The sequence below is a fragment of the Peromyscus eremicus genome, chromosome 9 (assembly GCF_949786415.1).
Source record: "Peromyscus eremicus chromosome 9, PerEre_H2_v1, whole genome shotgun sequence".
NCBI classification, from domain to species: domain Eukaryota; kingdom Metazoa; phylum Chordata; class Mammalia; order Rodentia; family Cricetidae; genus Peromyscus; species Peromyscus eremicus.
In genome coordinates this window covers 65,570,841-65,594,244 of record NC_081425.1, presented here as the reverse complement: position 1 = coordinate 65,594,244, position 23,404 = coordinate 65,570,841, and the positions used below count along the sequence as shown (strand labels likewise).

The window sequence follows — 23,404 nt, the reverse complement described above, 5'->3', positions numbered from 1 at the left end:
TAATACAAGTATAGACTGTGTGTTGTACACAAGTTCGCTGAAGATGATTTTTATGTTTGAACATGTAAAATAAACATCACATGTCTTATAGTTCTAGGTTTATTTCTTTATGTCTGTAGTCAGAATTTTCAGGGGGTCCTCCTCAATCAAACCTGATCATCTTTAACCTTGAATGAATCCACAGCCTTTCGTTTTCTGTGGAAATAAAAGCATAACCTCTCCCCAAAGCAACACACCTTTTGACTTCCATTTTGAAGTCAAAATATTTTTTAAATATATAGTTTGGTTTAGTCCAGCAATTTTCATAATCCAATGTGTCTTAGCAGCTGTTATTCCTTCATCAGTAATCAGAAAGTTTAAAGACAACCCAATAACATGCAGGACTCCCCTACGTATTTCCCATATTTGTGTGGCTTTTTCCCTTTATATTACTTTATTCTTTCTTTAAAGACTTTATTATTTTTAAGCTACTATTTTCTTTGACTGTCTATACCATTTCTCTTTTCTGTTCCAATCCTATGTACATTTTTAAACACATTTTAACCTGTTTAGAGGTTTTTTTCCATCTGGATCTGTCTTTACTGCATATCTCTATTCTTTTCCGTCTGCATGAGCAAAACTTAAACCCACCATATGGTTTAGTTCATGGTGTGCTGGCAGGCTCACTCCGGGACGCTGCATTGACTGCTCAAGCCCATAGGCAGTGACTGGGAGATGCGTCTCTGTATCAGGGCTGTCACGAGAGACACAGGACTAGCAAGCTGCGTTTGACTCCAATATTGTGTGTTTAGAACCTTTTTTTAGCTTTTTCGGGTCTTATGTGGATGTAGGCACCAGACGTTTGGGTGCCATCCAGCTACTTGGAAGAATGTTTGCTAATTTATTTTGTTCTGTTTTCTCTTCACACGCACAACTTTGCCACCTGGGCAGCCCTTCCCGGTCTCCTCTGAAGAGAATGAGAAACAGCCACTGCTACATTTAGCTAAAAAATCTAAAAAAAAGCTAAAAATATGTCATGTAGCAGTTAGTGACTATCCTGAAGACTTGATCCCAGAGCCACAGTCGCATGCAACAGCAAGGTCTCCCAGGGCCCACTCGCAATGGGAAGACGCGGAGCAGACGTTGGGTGGGAGTCGCATCGAGCCAATGAAAAGACAGGGATTTAAAAGACTGATGGCAGCTCAGCCACGAAGAACAGCGCCTGCTTCCGTGGGCTTTTCTGCTCCTGTGGTCGTGGCTGCATGTCCCCCTCTCGCTGGTGGCCCCCATCTTCCTCCCCGTCCCCTTCCCCCTCCCCCTCTCTCTGGTGGCATCGATCTTCCTCGTCCCACCCCTCTCTCTGGTGGCATCCCTCTTCCTCCCCCTCCCCCTCTCTCTGGTCACATCCCTCTTCCTCCCCCTCCGCCTCTCTCTGGTGGCATCCCTCTTCCTCCCCCTCCCCCTTTCTTTGGTGGCATCCCTCTTCCTCCCCCTCCCCCTCTCTCTGGTGGCATCCCTCCCCCTCCCCCTCTCTCTGGTGGCGTCCCTCTTCCTCCCCCTACCCCTCTCCCTCTCTCTGGTGGTCCCCGTCTTCCTCCCCCTCCCCCTCTCTCTGGTGGCATCCCTCCCCCTCTCTTTGGTGGCATCCCTCCCCCTCCCCCTCTCTCTGGTGGCATCCCTCCCCCTCCCCCTCTCTCTGGTGGCATCCCTCCCCCTCTCTCTGGTGGCATCCCTCTTCCTCCCCCTCCCCCTCCCCCTCTCTCTGGTGGCGTCCCTCTTCCTCCCCCTACCCCTCTCCCTCTCTCTGGTGGTCCCCGTCTTCCTCCCCCTCCCCCTCTCCTTTTCAGCAGCCATCTTCCTCCTCCCCCCAGAGAACTCATCCCACCTATATTGGGCTCACCTAAGTTCCGCCAAAGCCCTAAGCCTGTCGGAGGTACCAGCATCTTCCAGGCCTCAGGGGCTTCTCCGGGGCAGCTCTTCGCAGGCTTTGGCGGTGTCACTACTTTCTCAGATAGTGACTCTAGTTCAAAGGATTTTGATCTAGGGAAAGTTTCCCAACGCCCTCCCAAAGCCCCAGAGTCGGATTCCCGTCATGGGTCACATTTTCTCACCTCCTTCCGGTCACCTCTTTGCAGTCCTCCTAAGGCACTTTCTGCCCATCCTCTTCCCACCAATGTTCTCAGCTCTGAGCTAAGTCCCTGTTCACTTCATCTTCAAAGTTTCTCAGTCCCTCGGAGCTCTAATTACAGAATTGCAGATACCAGAATGGATTCACTGGAATCAGTTCACCCATCAGCTGATTATGCCAGCACTGCATGGACAGATGTCATTCTAGAAGAGGGTTTGCCTGCCTCATCCGGTGGAAGTTCTTTCAAAGCTGAAATGGATGAAGCAAGAGGGTATAGAACATGCCATAGAAAGATTTTAGGAAGGATTGAGAAATCTTCTGTGACAAGGGACGCTTCCCCAGAGGAAGATGAGGAATGGGTAGTCGGTGAAGAAAGCTGTCCTGCACCATGGACTTCACTCTTTGCTCTACAAACCGAGGTATATGTCTTATCTCTCCTGAAGTCTGTGGTCAGTTAGCTGCACAGTTTACAACAGTACCTCTCAAAGCAGTTGATCACAAAACAGTGTATTACCAGTCCGTAGTGGCTCAGGGTGTGCGTCAGCGTGGAAGAATGTGTCTCTCAGTGAATAGTCGGCTGAACAAAACTCTCTGGGCATGATAGTGGATGCTGTTCATCATTCATTGTTAGCGACTGTTAATCTTCGTCAGTTGAAGATTAGCATCCCTACGGGGTCGTGGACTTGCTTCCTAAGCTCTACTACCGGGAACTGAAGTTGATAGAAATTTCCTATGGCCTAGTAAACATAGGTGTGGTGAGTATTCTAAATCTTCTCCTGTAGGGTCTTGGAGCTATGGATAGTAGTTCATGTGTAGCAGTGTGGAGGGGCACAGCACTCCATCCCGTAAGCCAGTCAGCATCCTGTAAGTCCAGCACTGGCTCTGAGACCCAGTCTCGCGGATGTAATGGCTTCAGTGGGAAATCACTTAGTAAAGCAAACAGGGCTTCATTCAGTGTCAGAGTGACCTGGCTTTACCACTTTGTGTGTGTGGGCAAGGCAGATATTCCTTCGGTTGTCTCAAGAGCGTAACAGGGATGATAATGATAATTACCACATACAGTGGGGGCTTTTAAAAGGCATTTATTTGTTTTTATAAAATAAAATCTTGCCGGGCGGTGGTGGTGCATGCCTTTAACCCCAGCACTCTGGGAGACAGAGGCAGGTGGATCTCTGTGAGTTCAAGGCCAGCCTGGGCTACAGAGTGAGTTCCAAGACAGGCCCCAAAGCTACACAGAGAAACCCTATCTCGAAAAACCAAAAAAAAAAAAAAAAAAAAACTTAATAAAAAATAATAAAAAAGTGTAGTGGAGAGCTGGCAAGCTGGCCCAGTGGTGAAAGTGCTCGCCACACAAGCCTGATGGCCTGAGTTTGATCTCTGGAACCCACATAAAGGTGGGTTTTCTATGTATACATGTTTTGCCTGCATGTGTTTATGTGTACCGTGTGTGTGCAGATGTCTGCAGAAGACAAAAGGCATTGGATCCCTGAAACTGTGTTTACAGGTGGTTGTGAACTGCCTGATGTGAGTACTGGGAACTGTACCTAGGTCCCCTGCAAGAACATTAAATGCTCTAACCACTGAGCCATCCCCCCAGGTCCAGTTGTAATTTTTTTTTTTTGAAGCAGAATATTCCAATATAGCCAAGGGTAAGTTGGAACATTCTGTGTGGTCCAGTTTGGCTAGAAGTTAAGACCCACCTACCTCTGCCTGACAAGTACCAGGGGTTATTGGCATGCATCTTTTTGTTTTGTTTTGCTTTGGTTTTTTGTATTTTTTAATAGGCTCTTATCATGTAGCCCAGGTTGGTCTAGAACCCCTCTGTAGCCCGGGCTGGGCTCAGGCTTGCAGCAGTCCACCTGCTTCAAGGTCCCAAGTGCTGGGTTCCGAATACAAGCCGCCATGCTTGATGTAGTTTCTGTTTCACAGCTCTGATATGAGGCATCGCACATGCAGGCAAGCCTTCTGCCTCAGGCCTATAACCCTAGCCCTTTCTCATTTCCTTTGACTTTTTTCTTTGTGTGTGTTGTGTGTGTATACCAAGTTTGTGTGTGCAAGTGTTTGTGCAGATGTGAGTGTAACTGTGTACGTGTGCATGTAGAGGCCAGAGGTTGATGGTGAGTGTCTTCCTCAGTTGCTTTCCACTTAAAAAAAAAAAATTATTTATAGACAATTGTGGTGGAATCCCAGCACTCAGGAGGCAGAGACAGGCAGATCTGTGTGAGTTCGAGGCCAGCCTGGTCTACAGAGCGAGTTCTAGATCAGCCAAGGCTGTTACACAGAGAAACCTTGTCATCTCAGGGAAAAAATAATTATTTATTTTTTATAATTATTTTATGTGTGTGTGTGCATGATACATGACTGTAAGTACATATGTGTCAAGGTGAGCACGTGGAGGTCGGAAGTCATCTCTGTGGAGTCTGTTCGCTCCTGCAGCAGCAAGAGCTGTTTCTCTAGCCCCACTTTGGAACAGGGAGTCTCACTGAGCCTGGAGCTCACTGACATTGCTAGACCACCTGACCACTTAGCTCCCAGGGTCTGCCCACCTCTGTTCCTCTAGCACTAGGGTTACAGAAGCACACACTGCACGCAGCTTTGATCTGGGTGCCTGGGATCCAGACTCAGGTCCCTGTGCTTACTCACCAGGAGCTTTACCAAGTCATGTCCTCAGCCCTCTTACATTTTATGAGACAGAATCTCATTAAGCTGCCCAGTCAGGTCTTGAACTTGCAATCCTCCTGCGTCAGCCTCTGAGTGACTGGGATTTTAAACCTTCACACCATGCTTGGTTAAGAAAGTAGTGTAGCTGAGCATGGTGGTGCACACCTTTAATCTCAGCACTGGGGAGGCAGAGGCAGGAGGATCTCTGTGAGTTCGAGGCCAGCCTGATCTGTTGTGAGTTCCAGGACAGCCAGGGTTATGGAGAGACCCTGTCTCAAACAGCAAACAAAAATACATGAAGTAAGGGGAACGAAAGAAAGAAAGTTGTTTGGGATTTGCAGGGACTTATTTTTATTTCTGTGTATGATGCCTGTGTGTGTGTGTGTGTGTGTGTGTGTGTGTGTGTGTGGTGGGGGTGCCCATGGAGTGCCCAGAAGAGTGTGTTTAGTCCCCTGGAGATAGGGATTCAGGTACTTGTGAGTGGCCCAACATGGATACTGGGAACTGAACTTGGGGATTCCGGAAGAGCAGCAAGTGCTCCCAACCAGTGAGCCATCTTTCCACCAACTGGGATTTGTTGTTGTTGTTGTCTGTTTTGTTGAGATAGAGTTTCATATTAGGAAAGTAGCTTTAAGAGCATCTTCAGGGGGCTGGAAAGATGGCTCAGAGGTTAAAAACACTGGCTGCTCTTCCAAAGGTTCTGATTCCCAGCAACCACATGGTGGCTCACAGTCATCTATGATGAGCATGCAGGCAGAACACTGGATACATAATAAATAAATCTTTTTTTTAAAAAGAGAGGGAGGGCCATATATACATAATAAATAAATCTTTTTTTAAAAAGAGAGAGAGGGCCAGGCGGTGGTGGCGCACGCCTTTAATCCCAGCACTCAGGAGGCAGAAGCAGGCCAATCTCTGTGAATTCGAAGCCAGCCTGGGCTACCAAGTGAGTTCCAGGAAAGGCACCAAAGCTACACAGAGAAACCCTATCTCCAAAAACCAAAAAAAAAAAAAATGAGAGAGAGAGAGAGAGAGAGAGAGAGAGAGAGAGCACCTTCAGTAGATCAGTTTTAGGAGCCAGTGAGCTGGCTCAGTGGGTAAAAGTACTTGACACAGGAGCCCAACCAACAACCTGAGTTCAATCCCTGGGACCCACCGTGGAAAGAGAACTCACTTCCAAAAGCTTTTCTCTGACCTCTACACTATATACATGTGCACCTGCGTATCCCACTACACTGTATGCATGCCTGCATAGGCTCTCCCTCAAACACACACACATACACACATTAATAAAAATTTTAAATTATTTATGTGCATGCCTGGTACCTGAGGATGACAGAAGAGGACACTAGATCTCCTGGAATTGGAGTTGTAGATGGTTGTGAGCTGCCATGTAGTTGCTGGGAATTGAACCCAGGTCCTCTGGGAAAGCAGCCAGTGCTCCTAACTGCTGAACCATCTCTCCAGCCCCATCTGTGTTGTTTTTGAGACAAGGTCTCATACTGTATCTCTGACTGGTCCAGAATGCACGATGTAGAAAAGAATAGTCTTGGCTGGGCGGTGGTGGCACACACCTTTAATCCCAGCACTCGGGAGGCAGAGCCAGGCGGATCTCTGTGAGTTCGAGGCCAGCCTGGTCTACAGAGCAAGCTCCAGGACAGGCATCAAAACTACACGGAGAAACCTTGTCTTGAAAAAACCAAAAGAAAGAAAAGAAAAAAAAAAATACTGTATGATATAGAACTATGACTAACAATGTAATTTTTTTCTTAATTTTACAGGATGGTTTTTGGAAATTGACACCAGAACTAGGATTTATATTAAAACTTAATGTATATGTTCTACGCAATTTTCTTGAAGAAAAAGGCATTCAATCTCTAGGTAAGTCACTGTTTTTTCAGTTAATTAAGTCACTATGCTTCTTCATTTTTCCAGTCATTTATAGGCAAACTCCTAATTGTAATAAATTATTTTGTAAACTAGTGCATTCATTTAAAAGTAAGTTACATGTGAATAGAATTAGATTTTTTTTTTTTAAGCCCTGACTATTGTGGAACTCTCTATGTAGATCAGGCTGGCTTTGAACTCACAGAGATCTGCTTGTCTCTGCCTCCCAAGTGCTGGGATCAAAGGTGTGCACCACACACTCAGTTACTAGAATTAGATTTATTAACAATCAAAGGAAACTCATACCTTTACCAATGATGAGAGTATTATTTAGGCAATTTTGTTAGAGTACATGGTACCAACTACTGCAGAACCCCAAATCTGGAAATAGTAACACACACCTGTAATCCTGCAGTTTGGTAAGCTGAGCCAGGTGGACTGTGAGTTTGAGGCTAGTCTGGGCTACATAACAAGATACTGCCAGTAATAATACTATCCAAAAGCTCAATTTAACACGCTCAGTAATTACTTTCTTTACTACAACATATGTACCTATTGGCCAACAGGGACATTCTCTTCCACATAGTGATTTACTTTGAGACCTTGGCACTTTCTACGTTATGGCTCTTCCATCTGTAACACATGGCCTTAGCATCAGGGAAAGACAAATCAAAACTACATGGAGATTTTTTTACCTCACTCCGTCAAGAAACAGGAGTTGAAGAGATGGTTCAAGGGTTAAGAGCACAAACAGCTCTTGCAGAGGATACCAGTTGGATTCCCAGCACCCTTGTCAACTGGCTGACAACTATCTTTAACTCCTGTTCTTAATTTTATTTTATTTTTTTTAAAGATTTATTTATTTATTATGTATACAGTGTTCTGTCTGCACATATCCCTGCAGGCCAGAAGAGGGCACCAGATCTCATTACAGATGTTTGTGAGCCACCATGTGGTTGCTGGGAATTGAACTCAGGACCTCTGGAAGAACAGCCAGTGCTCTTAACCGCTGAGCCATCTCTCCAGCCCTTTATTTTGTTTTTTAATGTTTTGATACAAGCTCTCCATTGTAATCCCAGCTACCCTGGAACTCACTGTATAAACCAGGCTGGCCCCAAACTCACAGAGATCCTCCCAAGGGCTGGAATTAAAGGTGTATGCCACCAATTCTGGCTTTAACTCCAGCTCTAAGGAATCCAACAGCACCAGCATTCACATGCACAAACACACACACACACACACACACACACACACACACACACACACACATATATACTTGATTTAAATAAATAAATGTTTTTTAAAAGGAAGAAAGAAAACAACAAATATTGAGGATAGAGGCAGGGCCAGACCCTCATATGCTGTTGGTGAGTCACTGTAGAAATCAATATGATGGTTCCTCAAAAAGAAAAACCTAAAAATAGGATTATTATGTAATCTGGTTGTACCACTCCTGGGCTTATGTCTGAGGGAAGCTAAGTCAGCATACCACAGAGATGCTTTCCTCTCCGTGTTTACTGTGGCACAGTTCATAATATCCAAGATATGAAACTGACCTAGATGCCCATCAACACAGGAATAAAGACAATTCAGCCAGGCAGTGGTGTCACACAACTTTAATCTCAGCACTTGGGGGGCAGAAGCAGTCAGACTGAATTGATCCCAGCCTGGTCTACACAGTGAGTTCTAGGATAGCCAAGACTACACAGAGAAACCCTGTCTTGAGAAGCTAAAAAAAAAAAAAAGAAAGAAAGAAAGAAAGAAAGAAAAAGAAAGAAAGAAAGAAAATTCGGTACCCTACACAATGAAATTTTATTCAGACATAAAGAAGAATAAACCAGGCATGGTGGCTCATGCCTGTATCCCAGCACTTGGAGTGATTGAGGCAGGAGGATTGCCATGAGTTTGAGACACCCTGAGCTGCAGAGTAAGACCATATTAAAACAAGGATGGAGAGATAGTCCAGCAGTTAAAAACACTTTCTGCTCTTGCCCAGGACGTGGGTTTTTCCCCCAGCTCCCACAAGCATCTTATAACTGTCTATAACTCCAGTTCCAGGGGATTCAGTGACCTCTTCTGGCCTCCAAAAACATTTCACACATATAGTACACATATATACATATGGACAAAACATTCGTACACATAAAATAAAAATAAGTAAATCTTTAAAAACAAAACAGGGGCTGGAGATATGGCTCAGAGGTTAAGAGCACTGACTGCTCTTCCAGAGGTCCTGAGTTCAATTCACAGCACCCACAAGGTGGCTTACAACCATCTGTAATGAGATCTGGCACCCTCTTCTGTGTACATAATAAATATTTTACTATTATCAGCTTAATATAGTATAAAACCTTATCCTAATAGTGAAATGTTTGATTGAGGCTTGCCCAGTAATTGAGTCAAACCAAAGTTATTATAAGCCACAGTCATCCTAGGGTGCCCCCTGCTATATAGCCTCCCTGGTTCTGTGGGTTGCAGTCTGATTGTTCTTTGCTTTATATCTAGAATCCACTTATGAGTGAGTACATACCATCTTTGTCCTTCTGGGTTTGGGTTACCTCACTCAGGATGATATTTTCTAGTTTCATCCATTTGCCTGCAAGTTTTATGCTGTCATTGTTTTTCTCTGCTGAGTAGTACTCCATTGTGTATATGTACCACATTTTCTTTATCCATTCTTCGGTTGACAGACATCTAGGTTATTTCCAGGTTCTGGCTATTACAAATAGTGCTGCTATGAACATAGTTGAGCATGTATCTTTGTGGTATGATTGAGCATTCTTTGGGTATATGCCCAAGAGTGGTATGGCTGGGTCTTGAGGTAGATCAATTCCCAGTTTTCTGAGAAACCACCATACTGATTTCCACAGTGGTTGTACAAGTTTGCACTCCCACCAACAGTGGAGGAGTGTTCCCTTTGCTCCACATCCTCTTCAACATAGACTGTCATTAGTGTTTTTGATCTTAGCCGTTCTGACAGGTGTAAGGTGGTATCTCAGAGTTGTTTTGATTTGCATTTCTCTGATGACTAAGGATGTTGAGCATTTCTTTAAATGTGTTTCAGCCATTTGTGATTCTTCTTTTGAGAATTTTCTGTTTAGCTCTTTAGCCCATTTTTTAGTTGGATTGTTCAGTATTTTGATGTCTAGTTTCTTGACATCATTCTTGAGTTTTTTATATACTTTGGAGATCAGTCCTCTGTCAGATGTGGGGTTGGTGAAGGTCTTTTCCCATTCTATAGGCTATCTTTTTGTTTTATTGACTGTGTCTTTTGCCCTACAAAAGCTTCTCAGTTTCAAGAGGTCCCATTTATTAATTGTTGTGCTCAGTGTCTGTGCTGCTGGTGTTATATTTAGGAAGTGATCTCCTGTGCCAATGCGTTCAAGAGTACTTCCTACTTTCTCTTCTATTAAGTTTAGTGTAACTGGATTTATGTTGAGTTCTTTGATCCACTTGGACTTGAGTTTTGTGCATGGTGACAGATATGGATCTATTTGTAATCTTTTACATATTGACATCCAGTTATGCCAGCACCATTTATTGAAGATACTTCCTTTTTTCCATTGTATAGTTTTGGCTTCTTTGTCAAAAATCATGTGTTCATATGTGCCTGGATTAATGTCAGGGTCTTCAATTCGATTCCATTGGTCTGTATGTTGGTTTTTATACCAGTACCAAGCTGTTTTTATTACTATAGCTCTATAGTAGAGCTTGATGTTAGGGATGGTGATGCCTCCAGAGGTTGCTTTATTATACAGGATTCTTTTAGCTATCCTGGGTCTTTTGTTTTTCCATATGAAGTTGAGTATTGTTCTTTCCAAGTCTGTGAAGAATTGTGTTGGGATTTTGATGGGGATTTCATTGAATCTGTAGATTGCTTTTGGTAAGATTGCCATTTTTACTATGTTAATCCTACCTATCCATGAGCATGGGAGATCCTTCCATTTTCTGATATCTTCTTCAATTTCTTTCTCTAGAGACTTAAAGTTCTTATCAAAAAGGTCTTTCACTTTTTTAGTTAGTGTTATCCCAAGGTATTTTATATTATTTGTGGCTATTGTAAAGGGTGATGTTTCTCTGATTTCTTTCTCAGCCCTTTTATCATTTGTGTATAGGAGGACTACTGATTTTTTTGAGTTGATCTTGTATCCTGCCACTTTACTGAAGGAGTTTATCAGCTGTAGGAGTTCCCTGGTAGAATTTTTGGGGTCATTTATGTGTACTATCATATCATCAGCAAATAGTGAAAGTTTGACTTCTTCCTTTCCAATTTGTATTCCTTTGATCTCCTTTTGTTGTCTTATTTCTCTAGCTAGAACTTCAAGTACTATATTGAAAAAATATGGGGAGAGTGGACAGCCTTGTCTTGTTCCTGATTTTACTGGTGTCTCTTTAAGTTTCTCTCCGTTTAATTTGATGGTGGCTGTTGGCTTGCGGTAAATTGCCTTTATTATGTTTAGGAATGTTCCTTGTATTCCTGATCTCTCTAAGACCTTTATCATGAAAGGGGTGTTGTATTTTGTCAAAGGCTTTTTCAGCATCTAATGAGATGATCATGTGGTTTTTTTCTTTCAGTTTGTTTATATGGTGTATTACATTGACAGATTTTCATATGTTAAACCATCCTTGCATCCCTGGGATGAAACCTACTCTGTCATGGTGGATAATTTATAAATAAATCTTTTTAAAAAAATTTAAAAAATAAAAAAACAAAGACAGCTAAAAGGCAACAATATATAGATTGAGTGTGACATCCCTTTGCTGTCTCCCAGTTAAAGCCCCAAAGACGACCCAAGAATAGTCCTTTGTTGATTTTGTTTTGTTGTTCTCGCATAATTTTCCAACATACTAAAAATTTGCAAACCCATGACACTGATTTGTTGAGTTTTGAAGCCAAATCCTAGCTCCTGAAATGAGTCTGCGTCTTTACTATAGCTTAAGCTAAATCAAATACATCTATCTAGGTAAAATCACTTTTCTTCTTTTTTTTTTTTTTTGTTTGTGTTTTTTGTTTTGTTTTGTTTTTCGATACAGGGTTTCTCTGTGTAGTTTTGGTGCCTGTTCTGGATCTCGCTCTGTAGACCAGGCTGGCCTCAAACTCACAGAGATCTGCCTGCCAAGTGCTGGGATCAAAGGCGTGTGCCACCACTACCCGGCTAGGTAAAGCACTTTTGTTCTAGGCTGTAAAGACACTTCTCTTTCAGATCCAGGTTGGGGAAATCCAACTGGTCTTGTCTCCTGGTCAACAAATTCCAGTGAATTATAGTCTCTGTAGTCTTGGATCTGTCTGCCTCTCTTTCTTTGGTTTCATGGTACCTTGAGGCCAGTCCTCATACACTGGACTGAGATGTTTTGGATTAACTGAGTTATGTGTGTGCACACTTGTATGTGTTTTTGTTTTGTTTTGTTTTTAACTTTTTTTAAAAAAATTTTTTTAAAGATTTTTTATTATGTATGTAGTGTTCTGCCTGCATGTATGCCTGCAGGCCAGAAGAGGGCACCAGATCTTATTACAGATGGTTGTGAGCCACCATGTGGTTGCTGGGAATTGAACTCAGGACCTCTGGAAGAGCAGTCAGTGCTCTTAACCTCTGAGCCATCTCTCCAGCCCTTGTATGTGTTTATGTATGTATATAGTATATATTAAAGCAGATGGGGTTTTATTAAAGATTTTAAACATTCTTTCTTTGTGATAGAGTCTCGTTATACAGTCCAGGCTGGCTACTTAGAATCTACTACTGAAGCCTCCTACACATAAGGATTACAGATGTGCACCATCACAATTGACTAAATCTAGTGTTTTAGTTTGTTTTGTTGAAAGTACCGGAGAGGGTCTCATGTATGGTAGCCAAACAATCTACCACTTGAGTTATATTCCCAGCCCTAAAATGAAATAAGCATTCTTTTTTTTTTCTTAATTTTTCAAGACAAGGTTTCTCTGTATAGCCCTGGCTATCCTTGAACTTGCTCTGTAGACCAGTGACCCATCTCTCCAGCTCTGTTCACTTATTTTTTAATTGTATATATACAGTATGTGGGGAGAGTCACATGTATACCACAGTGTGCATGTGGCGATCAGAGGACAACTTTTATAGAGTCAGTTCTTTCCTTCCACCTTTAATGGGCTCCAGGAAGCATGTCAGGCTTGAGCATTAAGTACCTTTAGCCACTGAGCCATCCTGCTAACCCATATGTTATATTTTGAAAATCATTTTCAGAAGACTCATTAAAGAATACTCATTTTGCCCGAGTGATAGTGGTAGCACGTGCCTTTAATCTCAGTACTTGGGAGGCAAGGCAGGTGGATTTCTGTGAGTTTGAGGCCAGCCTGGGCTACAGAGTGAGTTCCAGGACAGGCTCCAAAGCTACACAGAGAAACCCTGTCTCGAAAAAAACAAAAAACAAACAACAACAACAAAAAAGTACTTACTGCTCTTGCAGAGGACCTAAGTTCAGGTCCCAGCATCCACATGGTGGCTCACAACAGCATGTAACCCCTGCTCAGTGACCAGTTCCACTTATGCCTAACTTATACTATGGTTTGGATTTGTCTGTTACTGACAGCCAGAAAGAGTTTGCTACACTGGCATAGTCAGGTATGTCTGTTTAACTGCTGTGTTTAGGTTTCTTCCAAGATATTTATAGCAAGAACCTAGAAACTAAGTTCTTCATCGTACTCCATGCCTCTCTGGTTACTGAAGACAGCAAGTGGTGGAGAGAGATTCTGGGTGCAGCTCAGTCTCCAAAGAGCCATCAAGATAATGTGATAGGCATACATGTTCTGATTGTTCACAATTTCTACTGAAATAAAATGCTAATTAAGGACCTTCAGAATATATGGAGTTGGTTTTATTGGCTTGACAACCTAAATGTATTGTCTCATAATTCTGGAATAGTATAGAGTTTTATGATCTATTAATATATCATGATTCAATTGTAGTATAATTCTGTTGGTCCAGAAAGTGCTATGTTACTCAGGCTGGCCTTGAAGTCATGGCAATCCTCCTGCCTTAGCATCCCAGGTGCTGGGATTAGAGGCATGAGGAAGCACACCTGGCTTAATAGAAGTATAATTCTTTAATAGAACTTTACACTGGCACAATGTGAGGCACAGGGTGTATTAATTACTTCTTTGTTGCTGTGCTTAAAATACCAGAAGCAACTTAAGAAGTTTGTCTTGGCTAATGGTTCCAGAGTGTTCCAAGTCCTCCAGTGAGACTCCTTGTCCTAAACCATCCCAAACCTCCCAAACAGCAACACCATCTGGTGACTAAGTGTTCAAATATGTGAATGAGCCTAGGGGGACATTTCTCATTCAAACCACCACATGAAGTAAAGGAGATCTTTGCTTTTTTAGGTACAAAAGGAAGAGACCGTCTCCTGGACCTGATTGCCACGTTGCTGGTACTGCAGTTTCTTCGTTCCAAGTTGGAACAAGAAGGAATGGTTGCCAAATCACTGATAAAGATGGATGTCACCTTCATCTCCAGGTGCTTTATTGTTTTAATAAGAACCCCCCCCCCCAGCTGAGGACTGAACCCAGGGCCTTGCGCATGCTAGGCAAGTGCTCTACCACTGAGCTAAATCCCCAACCCCATAATAAGAAACTTTTCAAAGAGCTACAATATAATTGTTGGCCTGTTCCAAACAACTGCACAGCCTGGCGCAAGAATACAAATGGGAGCCATGTGCCTGTGTCTGAGTATTTAAAGACATGAAGCCAAGCTGGGAATGTAGCTCAGCAGAGCACTCACCTAGTGCACAGGGACCTGGGCTCAGTCCTGCCGTCCTGAGCAACCCACACACACTGTATATCAAAGTATCAGCCAGCTCATGGTGGCACATTCCTGTAATCCCACCACTGAAGAGGTTACAGATGAAAGTCATGATTTACAAGCCAGCCCAGGCTACATAGTAGGACCTTGTCCCAAAACAAACAGAAAAACTATCAAACTATTAAATAAAATATATTAGAATATTCTGCCTGGCATAGTGGTACATGCCTTTAATTTCAGCACTGAGAAGGCAGAGACAGGTGAATCTCTATGAGTTTGAGGCCAGCCTGGTCTACATAGCAAGTTCGGGACAGCCAGAGCTACATAACAAAGAGACTCTGTCTCAACAAAACAAGAATCTTTTATTTTTAGGTTTTCTGCCCACACAATGGTAAGTTTCTCTGCTGAAGCAGTAATCTGGGTGAGTTCCCTGGTCCCAGAGATTGAGGCCAGAGAAGTTGAACACCCGGACTAAGGCTGTGAGATTTTATAGATTGTAGGTGAGGGGTGAAGCTGGTTTAAAGGCGTGCACCAGTACCGCCCAGCGGGATTCCAGAGTAAGGTAATAAACAAGCCAGGTGGTGATGGTGCATGCTTTTAATCCCAGTGCATGGGAGGCTGAAGCAAGTGGATCCCTGTGAGTTCAAGGCCAGCCTGGTCTACAGAGTGAGTTCCAGGACAGTCAAGGCTACAAGCAAACAAACAAACAAAAAAAGTGCAAATAAAGCACTTCTCATTTTTATCTTGTTTTTATTATTAAAGCAAACAAAACACAAGGTAATGTTGAGAATTAGTTTAAGCAGAGACAAGTACAGTAGGGAACATACCTGGTGTTACATCTTATCATCTTTGGTCATGTGACAAGAGACAAGAATATTCCTCCCAGGCCTTTGCCTTTCCCACAGAGATAATATGGACATACATACCAGGGTATTCTTTTCATGTCCTTGTTTTCAAGCTTATCATAGTTAATTCAACTCTTTCCCTATACCCTGATTTTATGGAGGCATTTTCTTAATTACCATTCCTTCCTCTCAGATGACTTTAGCTTGTGTCAAGTTGACATTAAACTATTCAGCGTAGCCACCTTGTGGTAAGAACGTTCTTCATGCTGCCCAATACACAGTTCACAGTAAGTTCACAGCTTTCTTACACAGGCTCCCCACAACACACCATAATAAATTAAATTAGATTTGAAAAACTTTGGTGTAAGGACTAGGGACGTAGCTCTTTACAGCTAACTCTTGGGTGTTCTCCAAGTATCTGGAACAAGTTGAAAACTCCCAGACAGTGAGTGGACATTGAAACAGGAGCCTCAGGGACACTGAAAAGGAACAACAGGAAACAAAGAGGCAGGGAAAGGCTGTAGCTGTGGGGGGGGGGGGGCGGGGGGGGGGGTTGTGCACAGTGGGAACTGGGAAATGAGGCAGGTGAGTCATATAGAAGTGTACTGAGTACATTCAAAAGCCCCACGCTAGAGGGAGAGAGCTTTATTCAGATTTCAAGAATTGCCTTTATTAAATATCTTCCTTTTTGACAGAATCATTTCATCTGATACAATGTTACAGATTTGGTACCACATTGCCTTTCACATATTCTGAACCAATAGAAACTTTTTTTTTTAATCTAGGAATATTCCGTGGGCTTCTGAGAACATTAAGAAAGCAAGTGAATGGGCCAGAAGAACAGAAGGGCAGTACCCATCCATCTACCAACGGCTCGAGCTGGGTAAAGACTGGGAGTCAGCCACAAAGCAACTACTGGGGATTCAGCCCCAAGCCAACAGTTCTCTTCACCAGATTCTACACTGCAATCAAGGCTGAACCCAGTGAAACTGCATTTTAAACATTTCTCATATTTCTTTTTGTTGTTTTGTTTTTCAAGACAGGGTTTGTCTGTGTAGCCTGGCTGTCCTGGATCTCCCTCTGTAGACCAGGCTGGACTCAAACTCACAAAGATTCTCTGCCTCTGCCTCCTGAGTGCTGAGATTAAAGGCATGTGCTACTACCCCCTGGCTACCTTTCTCATATTTCTATGTAGAAAATAATCAAACAGTAAAAGATACTGATAATGACATGTAGTTGGTTTTTGGTTTTTTTGTTTTTGAGTGTAGCTATCAGCCCCTTTAAAATACAATAAATGGAAGCAGGATTGATGAATCATTTAACAATAAAAATTGTAACATTAGAGACTGTCTCAATGTCCTTGGGAGGGGCTCGCTGGGTCTTCCCCCCAGGAGTCCAGTAGGAGGCTAAGAGATCGAGCAGTATAGGAAAGAGTTGGTCTTTGGTTAGTAGTTGTGTTATAGGCCGGTGCCTGTTTCAGGGGCCCTGGTTGTTAGTTACTATGTGGTGCTGTGTTATTTATTAAGTGGCGCTGTTTACTGTGCAAGAAAAGCCACGAGGTACAACAAAGCCCACTGTAAGAGTTTATTAGCCAAAGCTACACAGAGAAACCCTGTCTTGAAAAAACAAAAACAAACAAACAAAAGGTTTATTAGGGGAAAGACAACTTAGGCCTAGGTAAGACTGTGCAGGGAGAGAGAGGAAGAAGAGGGAAGAGGAGTCTGTGACCCGATTTTTATGGATTCCCCCTGCACATGTGCATATGGGCTTACTTGGCTACACATGCGCATTGATTATGTGATTACGCAGCCCACAGATTCCATAGGACGTAAAGCATTCAAATGACTAAACATCTTGCCTGGCTACTGGATAGCGCATGTGCGATCACGTAGCTGGGGGAGTGGCCAGGAATTCCAACACTGGTCACCAGCCAATACGACTTGATGCACATGTTTCCTCTTATGGCTCTGATATACTGCTTGTTACTTGGCGTCACAAGCAATTCTTCCATGGATCTTGGTTTGTTATCACATTTTAAAAATCAATAAGCCAAAGGTCATCTAAAGTTTCTGCTATTTTACCTTCTAGACATTTTCTAGGTCTTGAATTTTACTTTAGGATTATGATCCACATTGAGTTACATTTTTTATTGTTACATTTGGATTCACTATGAAATGTCCCTCATAGGCTTGTTAATCCCACTGATCAAGAATAAGATCACTACCATAGTTTAAAGCCAAATTTGAAGCAAGCTTTAATTAAATACTGGTCAGGAGAATGGGCTCCAGCCGGGTCCATACCCAGGTTCCCAGGAAATGGCCTAGAACTTAAGAAGGAAAACCCATAAGTCACTGCATTTCCCATCAGGTCCAGTCAGGGGCAAGCATACATCCTGACACATTTCCTGCTTATGTACCTCCTGCTCATATGTGGTCAAGCACATCGGTGCAGATGGGTCAGACAACTTGTTTAGGTGAGTGGAAACATGTGGCTTGTTATCTCCCATAAACAATAGCCTCCAGTGCAGTCTTTTTATTTGATCTTTGCTGCCTTTTAAGCCATGGCTGTCTGAATCAGCAACTGCAACTCCACTGCTACCAGCAGGGGTTAGGCCCAAGGGCTGTAGCTGAAGGGAACTTAATTAAATCTCTGTCCCTCAAGATTCAAAGGTTAAGGTGGAACCTGTTCTTCATAGAGGCTGAATAGCAAGTAGCTCACCTCCTTTCCTTGCTCTCCTCCTCCAAAAAGCCCTCATGCTTCTCCTCACCCCTCCTTACAAACCCTTCTCCACCTGGCTCCTCCCACTTCCTGTCAGCTAGTTGCTGACGCAGCCTCCTGACTGCAGGTGAATGTTATTTAATCAAACACATCTTTGAATCATTAAACAAATGTTCCAGAGCATAAACAAAAGTAACACACCTTAAAATAATATTCTACAACACTCCAGCATTTCAGGAATTATCTGTCCGTGAGCAAAGGGCTTACAGATCAGAGGCATTTTTATTTTATGGATCTCTATGGCATAGTAATTAAAATGTAACTTTGGCTCTCAGGCTCACATCTGGGAGCTTGGTTGTCAACAGATGAGCCTTTGGGAAGTGATTGCATTCTGGGGGCTCTGACCTAATCACTGGAGTAATCCCTTGATGGATTTCTCATATGATGCCCTTGTCAGAAAATGCTGGGAAGCAAGAGGTAGGGCCTGGTTGAAAGAAGTAGACTGATGGAGGTGTACCTTTGAAGGACGCATCATCTCTCATTCTTGCTCTCACTCTCCACTTCCTGTCTGCCATGAGGTAAAGCTGCTTTACCTCTGCCATATGCTTTCTAAGAGGTATTTTTGTATCCCCGGTAGTGGGTTTCTCCTCCAACTCAGTAAGACAAATTGAGCTGAATTCAAAAGTAAAGGACCAGGTTTAATCTGAGCAAAGCACTCCCAGGTAACTCAGGAAAGGAAGTAGGAGAGAAACCACATACCCTGTAGGGACCCGGGGCTTAAATACTCTGTAGGCTCTGTAGGCATGGTCTTGAGCTTAGGGGGAGGAGCCTGGGTTTTTGGTAGTCCGATTAATTTAAAATAAGGAAAATTGGCAAGAAACAAGCCATGCTAAGACCGGGCATTTATAATTAAGAATAAGCCTCCGTGTGTGTGTGATTTATTTTGGGAGCTGGGTGGCGGGCCCCCCCAAAAGAGTAAAAAAAAAACCAACAACACAAAGTAAACCATCACTTTAAATAGAAAATAGATAAAATAGAAAACAAGCTGGGACAGATCTTAGTATCAAGGTGATGGCTGAATCACCACATAGGAATCATTTAAGTAGCTTGAAGCACAGAAGTTTGACTATCTCGCTCTAGTTGGAAAGGGCCTAAAAGGTGTAAGAATTACAAAAGAGAAGTTACTATAAGTAATTGGAAACGGCTTAAACAATGGGTCAAAACTAAACCCTTTTTTCTTTTACTAGCTTCCCTAAGGTATTTCTCATAGCCAGAGAAAAGTTAGCATTTCCACTCCAGGCATTCCTCAGCGAGGTCTTTGCAAAAAGCCCCTGTGTAAACACTTAAAAAATAAATCCAGTCTTGTGGGTATTCAGACTTCTCGTTCTCTTCAATATTTACCTAAACCTAGGACTGTCTCTCATTCATGCAGTTCAGGATTTCCATTCCCACTGCACAATTCTTGCCTCCTTTCCCAGTGATTTCTACTGGACTAGCCTGTCATGGCAGAATGGGACTCCCTTTTGCTGGGAATCTGAGAAGAACAAAACACCAAGAACAATTATGCAAATAAGGAAGCAGGAAGCACTTCCAAAGTCACGAGTCCCCAAGATAGGGAAGCTGTCATTATTAGGACAGGGGAGACATATTCAGGGGGTGGAGCCATCAGCAATAGGAGTATGCTGTGGAAGCAAGGCTTCGGCTCTTCCCTGGCTGAAGATTTGGGGATGGATGAATGGATGGGTGAGTAAAGGCACTTACCATACTTACCATGCAAGACTTGAGTTCACGTCTCCAGAACCCACATGCAGATGGAACTAAGGAAGTGATACACAAAGCCGTCCTGAGTCCTCACAAATACCATGGCCATACACGCAATAATAATAATAAATAAAAATCATGAAATTCATCTGTAGTGCTCATACTGTTTCATTAGAGTGTCATCTTTCTAAGACATATATAAAGTTATTTACACATTAAACACCCCAAGGGAAGATAAGGCACAGTGGTGCACACCTGTAGTCCTAGCCCTGGGAAACTAAAGCAGGAGGATTAGCATGAGTTTAGACCATGAAGTAAGTTGTTCCCAGCCAGTTTGAACTACATAGCAAGACCCTGTCTCAAAAGCAAACAAGTAAATAAATAAGCATGCTTATATGTTTTTATAAATCTGCATGTCTCTTTCGGTTTTTGCCCTGAGATGTGAAGAAACAGTGTTAACTGCCCCGTTGGAAAGTTCACATTCTGGATTCAACAATCCCACCCTTCCTTCCTTCCTTCCTTCCTTTCTTTCTTTCTTTCTTTCTTTTTGAGACAGGGTTTCTCTGTGTAGCTTCGGAGCCGGTCCTGGAACTCCCTTTGTAGACCAGGCTGGTTTCAAACTCACAGAGATCCGCCTACCTCTGCCTCCCAAGGATTAAAGGCATGCGCCACCACCGCCCGGCCTACCCCCTTTCATTTTACGTGTGGGGTTATTTTACTTGCATGTGTGCTGCAGGAATTTAGCAGAGTCACTGTATCCGGGGTAGATATTGGAACGGAACAGCTGTCTTTTAGAAGTACTTTGACCTTGAAGAATCCTTGTGGAAAACAGTGATTGTTTCCCATGATCTGTAAAATGGTTTTGCTGAAGGGGCATTGCAGCCATCCCATGACGGATCACATGACGCCTCAGACGCACCTGAGGCTCTTGGATTACTGTGTATTGCAAACAATACCGTCATAAGGACTAGAGTCATGGGAGCACGTGATGCTCTCCTTCACTAAGACAGTAAAGTAGATTATGGACCTTGGTATGAGGAAATACTTGGTGTAACAAACAATAAATACGCCTTTGTACTGTTCGGTTTCAGTCCATGAGAGAAGCTGGACCTCCCTGCTGCCACCTAGGCCTTAAAATTTCATCTTGAGAATGCCTTCTTTCTTCTTTCTACATGGTGCACCCTGGCACATATATGTCCATAGACCACACGAGTGGCCTGGTGCCCTCAGCGAGCAGAAGAGGACATCAGATGGTTAACTCTGGTGTGAGGTCCAGCAAAAGTTCCGGTCTCTTTGAGCCTAGGAGATATTTTATCTTAATGTATTGCCAGAAAACAAAAAGTTTCCCTACCACAGACTTCTTACTGACTTGAAATTGAAAGCAAGAATATAATAAATTATCTATATTAATTTACTTTCCAAGACAGGGTTTCTCTGTGTAGTCCTGGCTGTCCTGGAACTCACTCTGTAGAGCAGACTGGCCTCAAACTTAATAGAGAGATCCGCCTGCCTCTGCCTCTGGAGTGCTGGGACTAAAGGCGTGCGCCACCACCGCCCAGCTCTGGCCCCCTTTTTTTTTTTTTTTTTTTTTTTGGTTTTTCGAGACAGGGTTTCTCTGTGTAGCTTTGCGCCTTTCCTGGAACTCACTTGATAGCCCAGGCTGGCCTCGAACTCACAGAGATCCGCCTGGCTCTGCCTCCCAAGTGCTAGGATTAAAGGCGTGCGCCACCACCGCCCGGCCTTTTTTTTTTTTTTTTTTCTTCTAAAGATTTATTATTTTTATGTGTGTTTCGCCTGAATGTATGTGTGAAGGTTGCCCGATCCCCTGGACCTGGAGTTACAGTTGTGAACTGCCATGTAGGTGCTGGGAGTTGAACTCAGGACCTCTAAGCCATCTCTCCAGCATCCACTCCGTTCTTTATCTTTAAACGTTACTCACGGAAATGATTCATCTCCAGAGGCTACATTTAATTAATTCGATCACTGACACCCTAGAAGCCAGCCAAACTATACGTAATAATGCTTTGGCGGCCATTCCGCGCAGGCAGGTCTCGTTAACACGGAGGGGCCCTTCCCAGAACCCTCAAGGTCTCACGCCTAGGGAAACCGACGCTCCAGTTAGCCAACAGCAAGTCTCCTCAGGTAGAGGGCCTCCCCAGTATCCAGGAGGAGACACACTAGGACCGCCCCTCGCTCTCTCCTCTGAGGACCCCTTCCGCTCTTCCCCTAGGTAGCGTTCTTCCGCCCTTCGACCCGCCCACCCACTTCCCGTGGGCTCCTCGGGGGTTCTCGGGGATGCCTTTTCGTGATTGGTTACTAGGTGTGCCAATCCGGGGCTCGGAGCCCACAATTGGCTGGCTTTCCTCACGGCCGAGTCACGCCGCTGTAGCGGGTCGAGGCGGGGCGGCAGGCGCGCGGAGCCGTCTCGCTGCGCGTCTCCGGCGGTTTTTCGCGTCGGTTTGCAGCGCGTTTGTGATGGCGACGGCGGCGGAGGAAAGCATGAGTGTGGCCGCGCTAGCCGTGTCCGTTCCCGACAGCACTGGCGGGTCTCCCGAGGCCGAAGGAGGTGTCGGAGCAGCGGGCGAAGAGAAGGACGCAGCCCCTCAAGGAACGGAGGTCGTTGGGGATAGCGAGGAGGATGGGGACGACGTGTTCGAGGTGGAGAAGATCCTGGACATGAAGTGCGAGGGAGTATGTGGGGGCTGCGCGGCGAGGACGCGGCCGCAGGGCCGGGGCGGGCACGGCGGGGGAGAATCCGAGCGGGATCCCGCACAGCCTAGCGGCAGGGGGCCGGTCCGTGAGCGCTGGTCCAGACGGACGGGGCGGGCGGGCGCAGAGTGCCATCTCGGGAAGGACCCTGGCCGCATCTGTGGAGGATGGATGCTTAGGGGAGTTTCACGTGTTGTTTTGGCGGACGAGACGAAGCAGTGGCGTGTGATGTTGAGACTAGTAGGGTGCAAGACAGCTGGGGGCGGGGGGCGGGACTTAGGTTGCCTTCAGCATTCGGGTATACGGTCAGGGCCGTTGCTCTCCGTTAGGAAGGACTGGTGGAAACCGTACGAGTCCTCATAGGCCGTCCTTCACACCGTTGTCCCAATAGTTTCTAAAAGTACACAATGCTCCGTGGCTTAAATTCAGGAATTCCTCTTCGTCTTCGCAATAAAACCCCCAGTCACACCGAGTGGTTGGGACGGTAAACGTTTTCGAAACCTGGGTGTCATCCCTTTCTCCTCTGCGCGTTTATGATTGTAGCTCAGAGATGTAGAGTAAGGTTGAAAGGAAAATCTTGGCACGTCATGCTTGAGCGCTTAACATCCTCCTTGCCGAGACTGTTGTTCCCAGGAGACATTCTTACTCTGTTCTTCCAAGTCTCGGGGTCCATCTGTTTGTGATGCCTTTCTTCCCCCTTCCCTTTCCCGAACCCTGCAGAACAAAATGCTTTCTCATTTCTGTCCTTATGCTCTGTGGAGACCTCTATTTAATGCATTATCTTTTATCTTTATATATGTCTTGTCTGCTCTGGATTTGAGGCCCATTTAATCTGGGGATGTGGCTTTTATTAATGTTTGAATCATTGATATTTAGTAACAGCATTTGCCAATTTTTTTTGTTGTTGTTCTCTGATACTGAGGACTGAACTCAGGGTCTCA

At 44.1% G+C, this 23,404-nt stretch overlaps 2 protein-coding genes across 3 annotated transcripts in view; both read left to right on the top strand.

The window, feature by feature from the left end:
* Parp4 (poly(ADP-ribose) polymerase family member 4) overlaps positions 1-16,387 on the top strand; it is an 88,462-nt gene extending 72,075 nt beyond the window's left edge. Inside the window, exons 33-37 of the mRNA XM_059273074.1 lie at positions 931-1,403; positions 1,827-2,526; positions 6,550-6,649; positions 14,013-14,145; positions 16,061-16,387. Coding sequence (XP_059129057.1) covers positions 931-1,403; positions 1,827-2,526; positions 6,550-6,649; positions 14,013-14,145; positions 16,061-16,253 — 1,599 coding nt within the window. The 3' untranslated portion in view covers positions 16,254-16,387. The remainder of the gene's footprint in view (positions 1-930; positions 1,404-1,826; positions 2,527-6,549; positions 6,650-14,012; positions 14,146-16,060) is intronic.
* Positions 16,388-22,121: 5,734 nt separating this feature from the next.
* Mphosph8 (M-phase phosphoprotein 8) overlaps positions 22,122-23,404 on the top strand; it is a 31,640-nt gene continuing 30,357 nt past the window's right edge. For both annotated transcript variants that reach the window (XM_059273577.1, XM_059273575.1), the window contains exon 1: positions 22,122-22,445. In XM_059273577.1, coding sequence (XP_059129560.1) covers positions 22,230-22,445 — 216 coding nt within the window. In that variant the 5' untranslated portion in view covers positions 22,122-22,229. The remainder of the gene's footprint in view (positions 22,446-23,404) is intronic.